Genomic DNA, 21,564 nt, shown 5'->3' with positions numbered 1-21,564 from the left:
TCACAGCCATCTGCCGCAATGCCCGTCATCGCACGCATAAGAATATCTCAGCGACAACGCACAGCATCACCTCTGGACACTCGACCAACCAGGCAACAACAGGTTTATGCTCATGGGGGAGGAACCCTACCTTTCGGACTGGCCGTTCCCCACTCACGTCCTGTAGCTCTGAACCTTGAGCCGTCACCGTTGGCCTGGATTTGCCTCCCGCCTGGAATAAACACCACGCTAGGGCTCCCGCTAGCACGAGGGAACATGATCCGCTCCCGACACTGTTGCTTGTGTCGTGGCCCACTGCCAGATCATCCCGCCTACTGGCTCGACGGCCCTCGAATCTGCCGAAGCCAAGATGGGAAGGAGGGGGAAGGAGGGGAAGGAGGAGGACGGTGTAGAGAGGGCTCCGGAAACTTTAGCGCCAACGTCGACTAGCATATCACTCCGTCGACATGCCAGACCTCTCTGTCTGTCTGTTTCTCTGGTTGGGGGCAGAGCTGCCCAGAAATCCGGTCCTAGGACAAGAAACCATTGGCCCGTGGCTGCGGAATCACGGATAAGCAGGTTGTGCGATCGTCGATGCGCAGAAGCTTGACGGCGTCCGTGGTTCGTCGAGATGGGTTCCTTATGCCGGAGGGCTACGTCGAGGGATGTCACTGCGTGTCTGCGTGCCGCTGAACGTCAGAGCTCTTGCAGCTCTGGTGAGTGCTTCCCTCTCAACTCTCCTCTTCTTTCTCACCTCCATCAAAGATCCCCCTCTTGTGTTTGGACGCCCTCTACTAATCAACCTGCTCCTCTGACGTGCAACCTGCCATCTCACCCCCAAACTTCCTTCTGGTATTGTTCCATCCACGTGCATCATCCCCCCCCCCTTCTGCTGTTCCGGAGATCTTGGCGGAGATGCCTGCAGATGGCGTTCAAGCCCACTGGTCCAACAGCTCGCCGTGGCATCTCCAGATTCGTCGCCCATCCCTCCTTCACAACCTTCACCGACCAGAAAGCCAGAGCTGCAGCCCTGTCTCACCTCGTCACCCCCGGAACCAGCGCCCGTTTTCCCCCAAAGCTTACTTGACCGTACCTTGCCCCTGTTTTCTACTACCGTAACACACGAACGCCCAATATCCCGGCAGGCATCTCCAAAGAGAGGGCAGGCTCTGAAACAGACCTGCAATGCGACACTCGCCGGCTGAAGCTGCGTGGAATACAGATCTTAACCTGTGATCCCTAACGCCTCCAGATTCTCCCCGCGTCTCCCATACCGACAGCCACAGCGCCATCTTCACCGGCCTGCGTACCAGACGAGGTTTGACAGCCTGCACATCCAAACGGTCAAGTTCTGTAGCATAACTGAAGGCGTCAAGCCCCAGCTACACTCTATTGCCTCGGGTGCCATCGTCGATCTACGGGATATCTGTTTCTCTGCAGGTCAAGACCAACAAAGGAAAAAAAGGCCTCATCTGCAAGCAACAATGATACCCAGGATACCTTCAACCGTCTCGCACGGTTCCCTCGGACGGGACTTCCGTTGCCTACTCCAAATCGTCTCGCACGAAACTATTGATCGCCGCTGACGGGTGGGAAGCTGTTGGCACGTCGATCACCAAGAAGCCGGTCCTGCGCTGGTGCAACCTCTTTCAATTTGCATACGCAATTCGATGCACTATCGCCATGGCTGACTCGAGTTGATAGATGATGGACCCTGGCTGGCAAATGTGAGGTTAGGCCCTGGCATCCCAAATGCGCATCGCTCGAAACGGGTTTGCTGTATCCCCATCCATCATTGTGCGCCATGTCACACGCTATTGCCTCTGTTTCCCATGATATTGACCTTCGAGTCAATCTCGGCATTGACCGCAACGGCACTTTTTGATGGCGACGTACCTGATGTCATCCAGGGTCGCCCATATGAGGGCGCCCGCGTAAGTGTATATCGTGTATATGCTATACTGTTTTTTCAAACCAGTTTCCAGCTGTGACCGTCAATCATGATGCTTGGGATCGCCACTCGGCCGAGTGCAAACCCTCATTTCGTGTATCCCCTTGTAACGCCGTGCCATGCTTGCCAAATTGTCCAATCCAGAATCAAGAGCCTTCCCCCCTGCCCATCCCGACGCCGAACCTAAAGTGCTTCTCTGACCCGTGGTCGCTTGCTTGAATATCCCTTCCCCATGGAAACCTGAGGCTTCCCGTTCGTTTTCATTGTCGATCATCCACGAGCTGCACGTTCCAGTCACGTTTCTTAGGCGTGGCTATCCGTGGCCACGCGATCAGATCCCCTCACTCGGCACGCTGCATCTCCGAGTGCACCCTGGCCCCTTCGAGAGGCATCAACCCTGGCTATCACGATCCTCACCGGACTGGGCGCGAGTACGGATGCGGAATCTCTCCTTTAGCTTGGTTGCGAATCGTGCGCTTTGGCCTCGAGACTCGCCATCTACGGCTTCTGTTGTCTGCTGCCGCTCAGCTTCATTCGTCTCCGCCCGCATCTGCCGTAGTGCGTCAATCTGCTCCTCCACCGTCCCCTCTCGAAGCCGGTTAATGTCAAAGATCCGTGATAACCGGTTGCGATGGGATGCTAGAGAGGCATCGTTCTCCGCACCCTCGAGGGCAAGCGGCGGGGGTAGTGCACTGGTGTCCCCAGTAGCTTCATTTTGACCTTCATGGCCCTTGCCGGGGCGTAGATCATAACGGCTGTGGAATGGGTCAGCATCTAGGGCCATTGTTCGGGATATTACAAAGGCTCCAACTTACCAGAGTGGGCACGTGCCGGACACGTTGATCAGCCAAGGGTCGATGCATGCAGGATGGAACTGATGCTGGCAGGGCAAGACTCTAACGTCTTCCCCAACCTTGAAGTCTTCTGTGCAGATGGAGCATCCCAGATGATCTTCATCCTTGTCCTCGGCATCTTCGGGTGATGATGCGGCTCTAGCCCCGGCCGAAACAGGCTCGGTATCAGCGCCTACTACCGGTGCTGCATCAGATCGCCGAGCCTCACTTAGGCGCGAAGCGGTCCGCTGCGTTGCTCCATCGTTTCCTTCAGTAGGTTCTAGCTCTAATTCAGGATCCGGTTTTGCTGGTGTCTGGTTCCCAAATTTCACAATGGGGATGGTGTCGAGGACAGCCCTGGCGAGTCCTTTGGCTCGGCTCTGACGGGGTCGGCCACCAAGCGCACCTCGCGGGCCATATCTTTCAGGGTATCGGTGCGCTCTTATTGCGCCTGTCGCGATGATAGCGAGAAACAGGACAGTGATGAGGCCGGTAATGCTGTACAGAACACTCATGGCGACTGCGTTATTGTTCTTGCCTGAGTCCTCATCTGCCTGGGCATTGTCGTCGGTGGTGTTGCCCGTGATGGAGACTCTAACGCTCTCACCACGGCTGCGGTTGAGATAGTTTAGCGCCTGCATGGCCTCTCCACCGTCGGCCATTGACAGGATGCTGGTGTATTCGAGGTCGCCGGTATGGCTGATGGAACACCAGGTGTAACTCGTGGAGTAGAGCACGATGGCTCTAATGTGAGGCTTAGTGGTCATCAATTGGTACAACATCTTTTCGGGTTGGATGTATGAATCGTCTTTGGGTTCGTCGCAGGATAGGTACGCCACGTCGGAAGTCTCGTTGATCTTGTTATAGTTGGACTGGTCTGCCGCAATCATGTCGCCGTTGATCCGAATGACCTTTATGTTCCTGTCAGCACCATTCTTTGATCAGAGTCGCAGACGACATTGTCGTCATGGCCATGTCGGCGGGGGCAAATGGCGTACATCAATAACCACGCCGGTTGTATCGTTCAAGCCCAAGTTCGGGGTGAGGGGAATAACGGCGAACTGGAGTCCTGGATTCGTCGACAGGGACAGTTGCATGCCGCGAGGCTTTGCCCATTCGGGAACCTCGCTTTCGGCGGTGGTGGTGACATCTTGCTGGGCGGAGACGGAGACGGCGGTAAGGGCGAGGAAGAGGAAGGATAGTTTCCTGGATATGCCAGGAACCATGAAGGGCCTCATGGTGGGTGATGGGTGGTCGGGTTGGCGATGGATGTCGAGTCGAGGTTGAAAACAACACAACGGGTGATGGTGGTGGTAGCTGAGGATGAGGCTAAAAGCGGGAACCGGGATCTGGTAGTGAGGCGACTCCGGAAGTCGAGGAATGGACCAGGATGCGGCGGAAAGTCAGGTAGAGGAGACACGACCTGTCAGATGAACAGAGACGGCATCTCGATGGGGGAAGAAGAGAGCGCAACTGGCTCTGGCGTTGGCAGCGAGCGACAGGCGATGTTTGCGCGTTTGGTGGTCGGGCGTTGGAAGATGCAGAGGGAGAGAGAATTCGCCTGGAGATGGATCCCAACCGTCGTCACTCACTCACTTTGGCCATCCATCCTTCAAACATGGACCTCCCCTTCCCGTGATGGGCATGGCTGGTTCCAAGTTGCGGGCGCTGACGGAGGGTCCGGGAGGGTAAAGGCTCCGCTCCGACTTGCAGTCCGTCACGAGCCAGCCAGTCGCAGGAGAGGGCAGTCGCGGTACGAACCAACCTTGGAAGGACATGCCAGCGAAGGCGACGCACTGAACGCTTGGCGCTCTCGCCTCGACCACCTGCCAAGCCCAGACTTTAACCACCGTCGAGACTATTGAAGGAGTTGTTTTTATTGCAAATTTTGGTATTTTTCTTTCATTCTTTTTATGTAAATTATAGATTTATTTCTTTCATCTCGCCTGCATCTTCATTCACCGTCTCTCCTCGCCAAGACGTCCCAACTCATCCCGAGGAGAAGCTACATTTAAAGTGTCAGCCAAGGTCTGGGCGGATAGTCGGCAGCCAATTGCTCGGGTCGCGTGAGCGCTTGGGCTCTGATACGCAAATGATTGCTAACGCCAAGCCTGGGCTCTGCAACACGAGCTGAGCTACCCTGCACCACATCCTGGAAATCATGATATTGATGAGAAGGACTGGAATTGCAATATATGTTTGGTATGCTGCGTCCTTGGCCTTTGGAGCAGCAGTTCCTTGATCTATTGGATGAGAATGTCAAAATAAATTAGCCAGGGAATAGCATCATCGAGTTAGTTGGGGTACCTAGCCTGAATATAACTCTCATTACCTTGGAAGTTGACCTCGAAAAACCACAAATAATTGCCATAAACGTACACCAGCAACACGCTTCTCGCAGTAGATATATAGCGAATATTCACATGACACAGCACACGACATCGACATCGACATCGACAAGTCCAAACTAGTAAAATACACCCCATTTAATTAGCAACTGGCCACGCCTTAGCTCGGATAATCGCGGTTTAACAGGAAGCTTTCAGTTGTTCTCCATTGTCGGCACAAAGAACAGACAACGATGTCGTACTCTCAACATGTTTAATCGGCTCCAGATCTGCCCTCCGCTTCATACCCGTCGGCAGCCCGGGCACAGCTTAAACAGTGAATGCTAATGCACTCACCATTGTCGGGAAAAGCACCAGGTGCCTCTTCCGCCAATGCGGATATGAACAGTGACTGGCATTGGTTCATCAATGTAGTATCCCAAGATAGACCAATGGCTGCATCTACACTCTAGGCGGGAACTGAATCAAGGTCCGGTTCGTCCCTGAGCTGTTATCTAGGATGTCACATCAAAAAGCCCATAAATAACAGTGAACGAAGCCATAATGGAGTTGTAGCCTTCACTACTTCCAGTCATGTAACTTCTCCTCTGGCTTTACATGATAACATAGTCAAGATAGTCTCCAACGCCATCATAACACCGGTTAACTCGACACCAGCTCGAAAAGGCATATCGTCGTGCAATATGACTTCAATTTCAAACAGTAGACCCCCGAGGGAACTCCCACGGCCGGCACAGCGGGTGGCCAAGCAACCCGAAGATGTCTGGTAAGCCTCAACACCCATCGCCAACATGATGATAGGCGTTGACTGATCCCAACTTCAGGTCCATGATCAACAACGCAGCCGCACAGTCGCCCGTAAGAGACTAGAGAAACCCATTCACTTGTTCCTTCCCATGGCCTAACATCTTCAAGGCCCAGCCAGTAGTCAACATGGGACAGGGCTTCTTGTGTGCTACCCCGTATCGTTAAGACATAGGTGTGAAACTTGGCTAATATGGGTTGACAGCGGCTACAACCCCCCTGAATTCATATTAAATGCTGCCAAGAATGCTCTTGATCGAGTCGACGCCAATCAATACTCCCCAGCCAAGGGCCGACAAAGCCTCAGGAACGCAATCGCCTCGCACTACTCCAAGAGCCTGGAGCGAGAGCTCAACCCAGACACCGAGGTAGTTATCACCACTGGCGCAAACGAAGGCATACTCAGCGCCTTTATGGCATTCGTCGAAGAAGGGGACGAGGTGATTGTGTTTGAGCCGTACTTTGATCAGTACATCAGTAATATCCGCATGGCTGGCGGCGTCGTTCGATATGTGCCCCTGAGCCCCCCAGCAGACGGGGACACGGCGACCTCGTCTTCAGGGGATTGGACGTTGGACATGGAGGAGCTGAAGACTACATTCAGCTCAAAGACACGGATGCTGGTGCTCAACTCTCCCCATAATCCTGTGGGAAAGGTCTTCTCGACTGAAGAGCTGAGCGCCATCGGCAAGCTGTGCGTCGAGCACAACACCATCATCATCGCCGACGACGTCTACGACAGCTTAACGTACGTTCCCTCAAAGCGCATGGCCACGCTATCTCCGGAGATTTGGAACCTCACCCTCACGGTGGGCTCCGCAGGCAAGACGTTTTACGCCACGGGCTGGAGGATAGGATTCCTCATCGGTCCAGAGCATCTAGTCAAGTACGTCGCAGCGGCACACATGCGGATCTGCTACTCGAGCCCGAGTCCGCTCCAAGAGGCTTGTGCTTCGGGTTACCAGCTGGCTGAGGAGATGGGATTCTGGGAGAAGTCGCGGGATGAGACGCAGGGCAAGATTAAACGCTTCGTCCAGGTCCTCGACGAGCTGGGCCTGCCATACACAGACCCTCAGGGGGGTTACTTTGTCCTTGTCAACTTTTCGACACTGAAGTTCCCAGAGGGCTATGTGTTCCCTAGCAGTGTTGCATCTCGGCCGCGAGATTTCATGCTGAGCTGGTTTCTCATCACGGAGCTTGGGTTGGCAGCGATCCCGCCGAGTGAGTTCTACCTCTCGGAGAACTCGCATGTAGCCGAGAACTTTTTGCGATTTGCCATCTGTAAGGAGGACAGTGTCCTCGAGGATGCCAAGGAGAGGCTAAGAGGGTTGAAGAAGTATCTTGGATAAGTTTTAGTAGAGTTTAGTCTATATTAGTCCTTGCTATCAAGCCGGGTGCTGATTCTACCGCCTCTTGTTGATGGTTTTGCTCCAGGAAAGTGTCTTGTTTGAAGTTTTTACAACTGTTCTCTGTCTATACACACTGGCAGAAGACGGACAACCCAGAGACTCTTGTGCAACGAAGCCCTTCACTTCATAGTTGCCCCTGGAGCGAAACCTTTCGGCCCTGGCGTTATGAAAACTAACGCCAGTTGAATTCCAGTTCGTCACAATAGAGTTGCGCCACACCTCGTGGGTTCCCGTCGCCTAAAATAGCCAGGAAGAGTCAAGAACTCAACTTAAATATGAGTTAGTGAGAGCCAAGGCTTATCCTTGATACCCCTGGGCGAGTCCAAACTTGGAATCTTGACTCGTATCGCCAACATGGGGTCTCTATATCAAGTTAGGGCCTGTTGTGAGGTCTACCAAGCATGACAACCTCCTCATGTGCAACTATTGAAACTGTAATGATCCTTTTGACTCGCGAGAGAGGAAGAGAATGGGATATGAAACAAGGAATAGCCCGAACTATGGACTTGTCCTTGGTTAGGATAGCTGACAGCCTAGGAGTGATAGCACGTGTTGGTGTTGAAGCCCGGCAACGAGACACAGCCGAGCAACTGGCCATGTTTACAACCCTCAACCAACATAGCCCCTTTCATGTCAGCTCACCATCCAGCTCAACTCGTCAACAAACCGACTAGCCGTCCAACACCAGGCTTCCCCTGTTGTCCGGATGGCTTATACCTCCAGAAACAGAGCCTCGGCTCCGGCCGAATGACTGCAGCAACATTCCGCCTCGAAATCTGACCGGCTGCAGCCAGCAGCAACGCCCACATCCCGGGCTTGAACGGCTGGGGAGGATGGACGATGGTATGTCATTGCTGCATGGAATTTCCTCGGTCCGCCGTGCACTTTTGCCCCGGCACTACACACGACAATGAAAAGGTTCCTGCAATGAACTGCTGACGAAAACTGCATAGCCAACGCAGCTCACACACACTATCTGACTGTGTCCTCAGTTTTGTGCTGGATATCTCGCAGCAGCATGCAAGGTGACACACACCAAAAACCCGGGAAACCCCTCCCCCTCCCCCTCCTTTTTTTTTTTCTCTCTGCAAGCCTCCTCCTCGGGTAACCATGCATCTCCCGTTTCCCCAGAGTCTCAGCAGCCGGGCGTCCAGTTTCCCATGCCTCGGCAATCCCTGAGACCTTTTTTTTTTTTTTTAACTCTACCCCAAATGTCCCGAGAAACAAATGCGGAGTTGCCCGAAAAGCCTTGTCTCCGGCACATGAACCTGGGGTAGACTGGGGGACATGCGCCCGTCGTCAGCCAGCGCGCCCATGATGGCGCAACTCGACAACCGTAATGCCAAACACGACGGCGTAAATTCGACCACGACCTACATCTTCTCCATAGATAATTACAAGTACCCCATAGAAGATTCGCTGTTGTTGAAATAAAGTTGCCCAGGGCCTTTCCGTCCCCTGAAGCCGTTGCTGCAAGAATTCACGGATCGGGAATCATGACCCTAGGGTGCTTTACCAAGACGGGAAAAAGGTGCAGGAAAAAAAAGGGCCCCGGGGAGAAAAAAGAGGGAGAAGTAGAGAATAAACGCACGACAGATCTCTCGCAGGGGGCGAAAGATCTATTTCTAACAAGTCTAGAAGCTCGGGGCATGTGTTTCACAAGGAAAGATCCGATGCGTGAAACTCGAGTCCATCGTGTTTGCTTGCGATGAAGATCGTGGGGTCGTGATGATGAGTGGAGCTGAGATACTATCACCAGTAACTCGGGTCAAACAATGCTCGACGATACAGCAAATACATCAAAGTAAACATGAACAAATCACTGACATCATAGAGATCAACGGGCTTAATTGTCTAGTCTACTTTTATTGGCCGTACCTCACTGCCCTGAGCCTCGACGTGAACTTCATGTAGTCGAGCCAGGCCTGTTGATGGACGCCGTGCGAACAAGTCTCGCAACGCACAAATGCGAACCAACAAGAATAGCCTGCAGAGAACACCTTGACATGTTCGTCCTCTTATCCCACAATGCCTAGATCTCCTCCATATCCTCCAAGTCATCCAGAGCCGGGAAATCACCAACCTCTACCCGCTCCGGCCTCACAAAGACACCATGCTTCAGTTCCGACGGCTCACCCCAGTAGCGAGTTCCCCCGATGCTCCCGTCGTTCTTGCCCACGGGCTCATCCAGCTTGACAGCGACCCAGGCACCGAGGCCGCCGGGGATCTCCTTGACCTCGCCCACGTACTGGATGACGCCGCGCCGGGTGTCTTCACCGCCCACGCGGCAGCGTCGGCCCACCGCGATGCCGCGTGTGGCAATCTCGCGGTCGAGCGCGTCCAGCTTGGCCTGCTCGTGACTGGGGGCGCTGGGGTCGAATCGGCCCAGCTTCTGGTTCTTCTTCCATGCCAGGACAGAGTCCGTCTTCTTCTCGTACTCCTCCTCGGGCATGACATACTTGTCGACGCCCGTGGTGTCGTTCAAGTTGATCCGGGCGGCCGCAGGACGTGTGTCAATCACCTGCCAGGTAAATCCCTGTCAGCCCTATCTTGAACTACTTGCAAAGATGCTGCCATGGCACCATCACGGGCCCTCTCCTGTGTTGCTAGACGGGGGCTGAGGATGGGGAACTCGTCAGGTATGTCAGGTCCCTGAGTGCACGCACACACGTAGCTCAACTCCCACCGCCTCTCTCGCTGGCGCACCGTCATGGCTCGCTCGCTGGCTCACCGTCCTCAGCCGCCCACCTCACTTGCACGCCCCCCTCCACCCCTGGAAGGGCCAGCACAGCACAACGCAGCGCGTTGACCCGGAGTGGAAGCCGTCGGAATCCGAGGATGGCGGCGATCTTCAAGTCAAGCGGACGGGGGCGAGAAAATTTCGGGCAGCCAGCGGGTTCTGTAGTTCACGCATGACATCCCATCCCGATAGCAAAAAGGAAAAAAAACAAAAACAAAAAAAAAACAGAAGCAGAGGGTGAAGGAGGTTGCAAAGCAAAGCAAAGCAAAGCGAAGCAAAGCAAAGACAGAGTGCGGCTGACAAATGAGGGCCGTGCTTTGACTTACATGAAGTTCGGCATATGGGGCCAAGGGAAAGTTGGCCAGGTGGGTGTCGTCCTCGTTAGGCGCCTCGACAGCGATGGCCTCTGCGCCGGCCGTAGGCTTGAGGGACAGACGCTGACACGAAGGCGGGATGCCCGTCACCGTCTCAAGCTTGGTCTTGAGCTGCGAGATGGACCATGATGGTGTAATGCGGCGCTCCGATTGCGCGTACTCGGAGATGACAACCAGCGGGACGTCGGCCATGGCTGCTGAGACTGACTGACTGATGGATGGATGGACGGATGATGAGTGACTCTGGCGGTCAAGAGCCTGATTATCGCGAGACGCCTGCGCCGCAAAAAAAAAATAAAATAAAAATAAAACAGTACGGATACCCGAGACAGGCCTGCAAGGTAGGTAGGGTATGAGCTTGCCGGGGCAGATCAGACTAGGGCGATGGATGCGAGACTCGTGTCGTGTGTCTGTCTCTTGGTAGCAGGCAGATGGAGTTTCCAGGGAGAAAAGGCTGGCAAGAGTTGGAGCCTCGCTGGTGTTGTTGGATGAGGACAACCAGACTGATCGAGTGTGGTGGGGTTGCGATTATGCAGTCCAGGGTTTTCCAGCAGCAGAGCCCAGCTTAGCTACAAGGCTAAAGGGAAACGTGGAGGCATCATGGAAAAAGAAGCAATTCGACCTCAAATCCGCACAAATGGGGGTCGAGACCTCGCGGCTTACGTACCTACAGTACAGTACGGCACACGCGCGCACGCATCGCATCCATCTTGGCTTAGGTCTGGCTTATTATGCATCATTTTTTCCTGGGGGTGAACTCTTGAGGCGTTGTCGATAGCTCCAACATCCTTGGCTATGGAGCATCAAGACCCAGAAACTAGCGCGAACCGGATTACCCGCATGTTGAACACGTCTCTCAGCCGAGCATGGCGCCTGTTGATAGGCTGGGGCTGAAGTTTGACCTGCCGCCTGTCTTTAGTCCTGTGCTCCAGCTGTATCGTCAGCAGCAAAAGCAACAACAAGAGATTTGTTACCGGCCCCTTGTCGGTTGCTCTGTTCTCGTCCATCGCGAGCTGCCATCTCAGCCTTGGCGAGGTCCTGGCAACTCGACGAGATCTGCCGTCGACTGCAATCTCCCGGACATTGTCAGGACCGAATCCTAAGAGGATGCAGTCCCATTCTCGGATGCCGTATGTTGCCACCATCAATCTGCTGCCAGCTGCCGGTGCAGCCATGTCGCCCCTCGCCTTGTCTCGCGTCGCCTCGCCATCAAGCCTTGTTTGACAGCGACCCTTGACTAACTGCCGTTCCCGTTCCTTTTGCCTGGTTATGAGTGTGGAGAATGATCAACTCTGCATCTCAAGCCACTGACAGAGTTGCATTGATCGCTTGCCATATCTCGGTCGTTTGCTGGGGCCAATTCCAAAAGCCGCATCCCGGCTGTCTCTGTTGCTTGTTGCCCTTGCCCATGCCCATGCCCATGCCTCATTCGCCAGCCAGCCATCCCACCCGGCAGCAGCAGCAACAGCGCAAACGATCCTTCCTCCGTGCCACAGTGGCTATTTGAAACAGAAAGAGGATGCTTCCATCATAGGATTCCCCTGTCTGATCCGGAAGTCCTGCCGCCAAGGGGCCCCCGAAACCGAAACGTGGAGAGCCACCCGCTGTAGCTGTAGGTATTACACAGATGTCTCGGGAACGTGCTCCGTAACGGGCGGGATGGATCTAGACTAAAGTGTCAAGCCGACTGAAAAACACTCATCCCTGGCAGCACCACGCGTTTGTAATCCTCTGGTTGCCACCAGGTCAAACCTAAGGCCGGGCTGAGTTGTCAGGCCTTGCTTGGTTTTGGTCTCGCCGTCGACTCGTTCGGCCCTGTTTCGTTCGCTGCTGAGGTTCCTCGCTCTCTAGGTAGGTAGTTGCGGCGGCGACCTTGTCAACCCCATCCATCTCCCGCTTGTTCGAGCCCGTTCCTTGCATTCCACCCTACCATATCCGTGTATAGATCAATCCACGCTCCATCAACTCTAGTCCTATACAATCTCGTCGCCCTTGACCGGCCCGGCCAAGTTTCACGCCGGCGATTGGTCCGGTTGGCGTTTGTCTGTCTGCCTGTCCGTCTCGTCGCGCGTGGACCCGTCCGCCTGGGAGCACGGAAGGGAAACCACCATATCGAACTGCAGCCTCTTGGCGGACCGACGCCAGATTTCGCGCATCATGTATGTTGCGCTGGGCGTGCCATCAACCATAACTTGTTAGTACACATATACGCACCTAGTCGTCTGGGAATAGTCGACCGACGGGGTTCCACCACCGCTGCTGCAAGCTGCCCGCCTGCCCGCCTGCCCGCCGCTCGCCTCTTTCTGCTGCTTTCCCGCGGTCCCGCAGCGACTCACTTACATGCCATGTCTCCATACCAATGCTGCGCAGCAGTAGCAGCAGCAATGGCAACCGCTGCTGCATCAGCCAAGCCAAGCAACAACAAGCAGGCACATGCCTGGTGTCACAAGAAAAGGTGGATGCGCGGCTCGCGGCCGTCGGGAAAACGTGGGTTGGGCGGCAGTCCTGATTATCCTGGTCGGCATCATCCCTGGTCTGCCCTCCAGTCCTTTGATTCCCCGGCTCCGGGTCCGGTTCGACCTTTGATGTGATGCCCACGGTCTTTCTCACATCAACAGAGACACCAAGCGCTGGGTGGGTAGAGACGGGACAACACAGCGCTTCCTCGGCCCCATTGTTGATGCAACGATGCAATCGTCCTCCTGCAATTCTGGGTCAAGGCATCAACTGTTTCTCCTTTTCGCTCCAGTCGATCGAACCGGTTGCTGCTCGCAGTTGTCTTAAGCTTATTGCCAAGAAACCCAGTGCTCTATGTCGACTATTGCTGCGCATGCTTTCCTGGAGGTTGGATACCCGTTCTGTTGTGAGGGGAGCTCAGATCACCTCCATAGCAGATAGGGCTGACGGCGCCTTACGGAAACAAACGCGGTAACAACAAACCTTGGGTGAGATGCCCCATGAGTTGCACTAGGATCTGGTTCTCGACCGGAATAGGAAGCCAAGGCTACTTGTGCAAACAGATGGGGGTTGACGGGATGAAACGCCTTGGCCGACATCCTCTGCAGGCCCCTCCTGACACGTCACAAACCACCCGCCGGGGGGTTCGCAGCAAGCCCCCAAAACCAACGGGGGCTGTTTGATTTTTTCTTTCTCTGGCCTTGTCTTTGCTCCTTTGTCCGCCATCGATCTTGCCAACTCGCTTCAAGTCAAGGCCGGCCCGGTTGCAACGTGTGTCTGCATGTCTCTGCGCTCTGTCTTGGGGGAGCGTCTGTCCGTCTTGTAAGTTGAGCGAATTCCGAATCGCCGGCCAAAGCACAATGCCAGGAACTTGCGGAAAGCACATGATGTGATTCGGCTCTCAGCCCAGTTCGCCCAGTCCAGCAACCGACGAATTGTCCATATGTAGTGTGACACAATATGAGCAACCACTCGTCAAAAGTTACATACATCACGCTTCACTTGACCTGTGCTATAGATCCAGGGAACGAGTACGATGCCATCTGATTCGCTTCATCGTTCGGTTGGCTTGTCTGACGTCAAGTGAGATCCTGGCAAAGGAATATTCTCAATGTCATTTGTGTCGGAGGCTTCGATCCCCGAGGTGTCATGGTCTTTCACCGAGGGCACTCACCGCTCCATCGGAAACAGGATAGGTGACGGGGAACCGCAGATTGGCTCATGGGAACAGGGAAGGATAAAAGGCAAATTATGTCGAAACCCGCACTCTGTTTTGCTTTGCCCAGAATCCTTCTGACGAAACCGGTTGGCAACGTGGAGCCGGGAGCCCTCGATCTGTGGAGGAGTTTTTTCCAGCTCGTCAACCTGGGTGTCCAGTGCACCTAGTGTGCAATCTAACTGACCCCTGTATTCTTGTGAGCACCACTTGAACGGAGACCTCAGAGGCTTGGGTGTGCTTATAAATTCCTCCATAATAGCAACAATTGACTGCGAAGGGATGTGATAGATTAGGTAATTCTTCAGATATCACATCACAAAACTCCTCTCCGGTTGTTCATACCGGCAACACGGTCAAAGATCGGGGTTCATTTGAGGCCTCGATGCTGGGGGTATGCCTATCGGGCCTGCACTCGCAGCATCAAACATGACGCTCAGCGGCAGGCTTTCCTATGTAGATCTCCACATGCTTGGCGTTGACCGACTTCAGAGTGGCTTGACGTGAGATGGACTCGTGGCAGACTAGAAGATTGCCTGTTGTCAGCCGTTTCTGCTAACGAGGCACCCTGGTCCCCTTGCTTCGACAATGCGACAGATGATCGTGAATCGGCTCATGACGTCGCTGGCAGAAATTGCTTTCCTCGGGGAAAGGATATGGGGTACGAAGGTATTCCCGGTCCCGGGCAGGGGTTTCGGAGGCTTGCATCACAGCCAACGCAGTCATGGCACGTACCTTGGTCCTTGATCGAGGCGGCGGTGACTAAGATGTATCCGTACTCTCGCCAATATTTCATGTGGGATGGCCAAGATAGACGCAAGTCCCATCTCCGGGACACCCCCGTTCAATCTCTCCGTTTACCGACTCCGACTCCGCCTCTGTCTCAAGTCCCCGCAGGAACCTGGCAGCGCCCATTCCCGCACTCCGCCAATCGAGTCAAGGAGAGAGGAATCCTTGGCCTTTCACCGTCAAATTAATTCAGAGAAACGGAACAGCCTTCTGTGCCTTGCTGGCTGCGCCCTCTCTCCAGCCATCTTGTCGTTAGTTAAAATATGGCCCACCTGTGGGCTGGACGATGGCTGGAGGAACGACATACGCACATGCGCCGCAGCTCACTTGACACACGATCCGCAGCTTGGTTCGTCGAGGATGGTTCGTGGGTGGGCTTCAAGGCCTGTCCCAACGACATTTGCAATGCCACATCTTCGAATCTCAGAACGTGGATGGAAGAGATCCAGGTGCCCATGGGGCTCGGGATGCACCATTATAGAACATCCGGTCTATTGTCCAACGACGCTCTGACGTGAACCAGGAACGCACCCACACATTCTAGATCGCTCTTCAGGCGTCCATGTATCAAAATGCGCTGCTGTGACTGAGGATGAGGGCGTGAGGCCAGAACAGCGCTGGGAGCCGCGACAAACGGATATGGGAAAATCTGGCGACTTTGCTTTGCTCGGGCACCAACAGCCAAATCTGTGTTGGGGCGATTAGCTGGCTCAACGTAGTATCCCGTCATCGACTCTGCTGGACAAATCTCTGCCAAAGAAACCACCGTCTTGGCTCGACTTTGTCGCAGGTTCTACGGGTCTCGGCTTCGACTTCATCCAGCCAAAATGGTGGTGTCGACGACCGGTCCCCGATGCTGCAACCTGGAAGAATGTACACGCCCATTCTCAGCCCTCTACCAGTTTGCGCTGCGCTGTGATGCTGAGCCATGCCAGCGAAGCCATGCTCTGCTGCTCCTCCGTTCCGCCCTGATCCCTGACTGCAGATCCAGCTCGTCCCTCCACCTCATCCTCGCAGTTCGAGGAGGGGCCGGTGAAGCACTCATGCTGGGTGAGTTTGGCCTAAAGGAAACCTTACTTAACCCAATGGAGGTGGGAGAGTGCCCAAATTAAGATGCAGAAAGAAGCAAAGAAGAAAAATTCTCTTCATCGATGTGGAGGCGGTCACCTTGCCAGCGAGGTGGAAACCCATCCATCCATGCTGGAGATGTCTGGCTGCGGGCGACCATAACGTGGCGTTCTCAGAAGGGCCCGAGGGTCAAGCCCTATCACGGAAGTAGGGCTCGTGAGGTGAGGGGCTCAAGTGGGAGATGCCTCAAGTTTAAGAGAAATTCGAGGAACAATGCCGAAGTCCAATCTTAAAGGGCGCGGGGCGGCGGTTCGCTGCTGTTGCATCATGTAGACAGGGTAGCATCAGCAACGGCTCCCGCTCGACGCCATCTCAATCTTCAGTGTCTCCACTCTTTGGTACACTCCGAGGGCGAGAAGAATGTGCTGAATAAGATCAAGCTTTGGACTGATTACCGACCAACCGGCCGACTGAGCGCCTGAACGGAAGGCCAAGAGAATTCTTTGCAACAAGGTCGTTGGCCAAGGAAAGTGGGCGGGTGCCAAGCGAGACAACCATGTTGAAGGTTCGCTGCCAGAGGTATTTGCGGATGGAGCCTGGCTTATCGCCGCAAAGTGCGTTCATAGTGTGCAGTCCACATCAACCAGATCGTATGCCTTGCCTTGCCGTGCATGCTTGACCGAGCTTCAGTGCGACTTTGAGGGCGGTGCTCGGACTCGACAACGCATAAATAACATCAAGTCGTCGCATGATCCGTGTTCGAGCGACCCATAAGCGACGAGCCATGATCCATGGAACCAGCAGAACTGATCCTCGGTCACTCACGATACCAGCTTTGCCAACCACCAACACCAGCCGCCAGGGGGAGCGGGTATTTTGCTGTTTGCCTATCCATCTGCCGCAAGGCCTTCATTCTCTGATGAATCAGTTCTCTGACCGCCAGTTCATCAGCGGAACCAAGCACCGCCCCAGGGTATTCCCGGCAAGCCAACGAATAGCGGAAGCGGCGTGGAGCAAACGAATAGCCGTGGAGCAACACGGAGCGGAGCATCGTGAAGGCAAGCCCGCAGAATTTTTGGCATCAAGCAAAGAGCCTTGCTTCTCGTGGAGTAACGCACCCTCTTGACCTAACTATTCAGGGTTCTCGGCTTAGATAGCGTGCTTGTTTCCAATTCTATAGCCGCGAGGGGGCTGGCTGGTTCAAGCTGGTGAGCACCGCTTGATGGGCACGGCTCGCTGTTTCGGCTGCCCATGTCGACAGCTCGGGCCGGGCCTTCTTGTGTTGGCTCCAAGGTTCAAGCGCCCAAAGTGAGGACGTCGAGGCCACCATCGACCTCCAGACACAAAGCCCCAGCCGAACAGAACATCAAACGTGCAAGAGGCGTGTACCTATGTGCAAGTGATCTGTGAGTGTGTCGAGTGTGTCTGGGGCCGGGCAGCGCACAGACGGACGTTAGGCTCGTGCTCCAAGCTCGCGCCGTTATCCAAGTTGGGCAAGGCTCCAGGTGGTGATGAAGAACAAGGTGTGGTGCTCCATGCCGAATCCGATGTCAATTGTGCTCTGTCAATCATGGCTGGCTCAATGTTAGCGGTGCTAGTGCCAGTTGCAAGGGGTTTGGCAGATGCCAGCGGGTTAAGCCACTCACGAACGGATTCTAAGCTTGCGCCTCTGCCAACCGCCGCCGCCGCCGTTGTGCGCCGCAATTTCTTGAGGGTTCGTGAGCGGTTTCAAGTGGGAACTCGTCACATTCGATGGAGATGGATGCAGCCCGCGCGAGTTGGTCGTGTCCAATTCGTTCTAGAGACTTGCGTGGAATAACGTGGTCATATACGGAGTAGAATGGACTGGAAGGTCAAGGTCGGTACTACGTTGGGCATCTGCCCGTGCCTTCTTCCATCGTGAGAGCCCAGCATGAGGCAGGTGGTTTCCATGTAAGAGGTGCTGTGGTTCAGGGAAGGTAGGTACGGAAGTACATCCGGCCGAGCCCAACGGGCACAACCAACCCATTTGCTCATCCCGACTCAACGCTGTCCATCCTTCCCAGCACCTACCCAGCAGGCCAGCTCCCCGCGGACGATCCCACCCCATCGATCACCGCGCGCTGACGCTGACTGACGCTGACGCTGACGCTGATCGATTGTTGGCGCCTGTGCCTGGCGGCCTGGCTGGGCTGGGCTAGGCTGGCATCTCGCCGGGATGATCAATGCGATGATGCAGTTGTCGGCCCTGGCCTACATGCTATCCCTGCTTTGTTCTCCAAATCGATATCACGATTAGACTTCTCGTCAAATCTATCAAAGAATGCGAACGAGAGACCCTGGCCTAGCGTGCCCAGCCTTGTCCCGTCTAGAGTGACCATCGTCTCTGCTCTTCACAACGCGCAAGTCAACAGCAGCCAGCTGCCAAATCTTCTCCACTGCACATCATGACATCCCTTCTCCACGCTTGCCGCCGGGTGATCTCGTCTCCCGGGGCGTTCCTGGCCCTGCTAGCGCACCTGTACGAGAGATTGGGGTTAAGCCTCTTGTTCCCCTTCGCCTCACACCACGCTGTTGCAGAATCGCACCTCCGCATCTCGTTGGGCGTGGTGCCTCGGGGCCAGGGCTCGCCGGTTCGAGGTGGAGATGCCCAATGGCAGCGCCGTTCCCCGCCGCCTGGGGTTCTTGTCCGCTGTTGCGAGCTCCAGCTCAGGTATCGACCAACCTCTGGCGGCGAACTCGAGCCAAGCCTCAGGTCCGACGAGGGTGATCCTGGCACCAGTTGTTTTACAGCGCGTCGTGACTGACTTAGCAACCTGGCTCGAACTAGGCAGTTCGTGCGAACGCCCCTCGGCTGTCGTCGCGCTGGAGCGTGCCGGAATGGAGCAGCCCCAATCCAACGGTCTCCAAGTCACAATCAACAAGTCGCATGTGCGCTATTATTTGGCGCGGTCGCTCTCTCAGCCAGCTCCCACCTTGACCTTGCCGGGAGCCCGAGATGCGAGCATCGATGGCGACTGGGGGCGTAAGGCGCGTATACTTCCCTCTTACATCCCAGACGTCAACGTCCCTGAAATAAAGATGAGTCGCGAGCCGTGGGTCTGAGCCAAGGGCTGATACGATTCGAGCCTTGAAAGCTGAGACGTTCTCGCCTCAAGTGGCTCAATACACGGAAGGCCTCACGACATCGAACTACTACGTAGAGCAACCAGTTCGCAAGTCGGTCAGGCTGACGGCGAGCCAGCTTCGCCATGCCCGGAGGATGGATCGCCTGGTCAAGCCCGTATTGACGAGTCTTTATGCAATGCTTCGTGGCATTGCCTCAACGCGGGATGCTTGAGATTGGATGCTGGCTGGGAACCGGCGGCGAGCGACCTTGAACGATGCCCATTCATTCCAGCCCATTGTCTCCCTCGCCTCGACACCTCGAGGTGCTCGAGGCCTGCATGGCCCTCCACATCCCACGCGCGCAAGCTCTCTCTGGATTCCTGCCTGCAGAGCCCCCCAAGCCTTTAGAACCTGTCCTCGCTGCCCCAGCTGTCAAAAGGCGAGGATGAAGAAAAAAACCGGAGCCGGGAAGCAGATGGTCCCCCATGCGAAGATCGCATCGCTCAACCTAGACCAGAGGGCGTCCATGATGAGTTGGTATGGAACCCGAACAGGGGGGGTGTGCAGCGGCCTCGACCCTAGCCTCCAAGACCACGATAGACGCCAACGCCCCCTCAAGGCCAAGCAAGGCAGGGCAAGACCGCGGCTGTACGAGGCGATGAGGTACAAAGCGTTGCGGTGTACGCCGTCGCACAGCAGTACCTGCCTACAGTACATGCTCACACACAAAAAGTCGGACATGGTTGTTGGTTGCTGCCATGGTACTGACAGGTGCCAAACTAGCTGTCTCCTGGCAGTTTCTGGACCTGTGCCTTGGGCGATGCTGAGGCCATATTCGCATGGCGGTTGGTCGATAAGCTGAGGTGTTTGGGGCGAACAAAGATCATCGGGAATCTGGCCGAGACTCACAAAGGCGAGACTCGGACAAGTCGGGATAGCCTCTCTTGGAGCAGGGCCAAGCCATTGGGCATTCATTCGCGCTGGCCGCCGTGTCGCATCGGTTTTGAGCGTTTCGTTTCTTTTTCCTCTACGCATCCTCGCCCATCCTTCGCTATCACGGGAAATTTTTTACCTGCTTCACTTTCGGTCAGCGGGAGATCCATGGAGCCAGGCCAGACCAGGCAATCAATGGATGGATGGCCAGCAGGGCCCTCTCCAGAGTCTCCATCCATCTATCCCCGGCCTGGCCTGTCGATGCCCTCTGCCTTATTGCCAAACAATCGACTCCACCTCCACCCACTTCTTCATCCTATTGTCACTCCTGACACGCCTCTCTCTGTGCCATCCCCGGCCCCTAAAACACACACCCCTCCCCCTGTCCATGCTTGCTCATTGACCATGCCGTTCGGTCTCGACAGCTGGTGCTGCTCTCTTGTTGTTTCCTGACATTATTGCCCGGGCCTCTTGCTAAGACACCATATCTGGGCTTGTCACAGCGCTTTCCGGGGGTCTTGGATGTAATCAGACCCTGGCTTGCGCTCTGCATCGTCGTCTCCCCACACCGTTAAGTCGCTACCGCCGCCTCCTTTCGACCCGAGAACTTGTTGGACTTCCATCTAAAACCAGTTCTCCCGGGTGAACTTATTTCTTTTTCCTTTGCCCCTCAAGTGCACCCCCTAGCTCCATCTAGCTCCCTATCTAGTTTTGGCTCATCGTGTCTCGACTCCGGCCAAGACCAAGAGAAGCGAGGCAATCCCAGCGTGGGTCCTTTTCGTTCTGCGCATATACAAGCTCCTCGAGGTCATACTAGTAGGGCTCGACGGAACGTCTGACCGACGTTTTCTCTTTCTTCAAGACAAGACTACCCCCGACGATCTTACCTTGCCCTCCTGAATATCCTCTGCCCAAAGATCGAACCAGTCTGCTGCCTCCTGGGTCGACAGATAGCTGCCTACAGGACAACAAGCCTTGCCTTGGCTTCGCTCACCTCGATTGGCGCTCCGCGATTTGCTCTGCCTCACCATATCATCCTGTTCCCGTCCATTGGTTCAGCGCACCCTGGGCATCACCAATCACAGGGGCTCTCACTTCGTCAAGGCCTCGAGCCACGCTTCTTGATCTGAACAGCCATCGCTGCGGCCTCCCGAGACAGTTCTTCTCCTTTTCACATCTTCTGGAGGCAACTGGTACCTGACCGAGCCCAACTGTGCCGACACCTAACCCAGCTGCCCACCACTACGCAGCACTCATTACGACGCGGCTTTCACCTTGACACATCTAATCAGGAACCCTTTATTACCGGAGTGCTTCGGAGCTCCTAGCGTGTCCGACCTTCACGACATCCTTCTTTGGGTTGACTTGCAACGACAACAGACTTGGAGTTCCGTCAAGCCTTGATAACGGAGCTCCCCCCAACAACAATAACGCCAGGCTTTTCGGAGCCGCCGCAACAGCATAACTTAGACGAACCCAGGAAAGTCGCCGAGCTGGCCCAACTCAAGAGCGAGTCTCCGCTCTGCCTCCTGCGGGCAGAGTTGCCGTCCATCGCGGGTGTGGAGGACCGTCTCTC

General features: G+C 55.2%; 3 protein-coding genes across 3 annotated transcripts; 1 reads left to right on the top strand and 2 right to left on the bottom strand.

Annotated features, from left to right (window-relative positions):
* Positions 1-2,321: 2,321 nt before the first annotated feature.
* LRP88_08573 (RING-H2 finger protein) lies at positions 2,322-4,001 on the bottom strand (the record flags this gene model as incomplete). Its single annotated transcript, XM_083245076.1, has 3 exons — positions 2,322-2,685; positions 2,746-3,674; positions 3,762-4,001. The coding sequence occupies 3 exons, from the start codon at positions 3,999-4,001 to the stop codon at positions 2,322-2,324; spliced, it is 1,533 nt and encodes a 510-aa protein (XP_083099570.1).
* A 1,793-nt stretch (positions 4,002-5,794) lies between these two features.
* Positions 5,795-7,264, top strand: LRP88_08572 (uncharacterized protein; the record flags this gene model as incomplete). Its single annotated transcript, XM_083245075.1, has 4 exons — positions 5,795-5,877; positions 5,936-5,969; positions 6,027-6,061; positions 6,121-7,264. The coding sequence occupies 4 exons, from the start codon at positions 5,795-5,797 to the stop codon at positions 7,262-7,264; spliced, it is 1,296 nt and encodes a 431-aa protein (XP_083099569.1).
* A 2,092-nt stretch (positions 7,265-9,356) lies between these two features.
* LRP88_08571 (CAP Gly-rich domain-containing protein) lies at positions 9,357-10,630 on the bottom strand (the record flags this gene model as incomplete). Its single annotated transcript, XM_083245074.1, has 2 exons — positions 9,357-9,845; positions 10,391-10,630. 2 exons carry the CDS (start codon positions 10,628-10,630, stop codon positions 9,357-9,359), a joined length of 729 nt encoding a protein of 242 aa, XP_083099568.1.
* Between the last annotated feature and the right edge of the window lie 10,934 nt (positions 10,631-21,564).

Source organism: Fusarium phalaenopsidis, assembly GCF_050370095.1.
Source record: "Fusarium phalaenopsidis strain FUZ10S chromosome Unknown contig_32302, whole genome shotgun sequence".
In the NCBI taxonomy this organism is placed as follows: Eukaryota; Fungi; Ascomycota; class Sordariomycetes; order Hypocreales; family Nectriaceae; genus Fusarium; species Fusarium phalaenopsidis.
The sequence above is the reverse complement of the archived record's forward strand: the minus strand, read 5'-3'. Positions and strand labels throughout refer to the sequence as shown.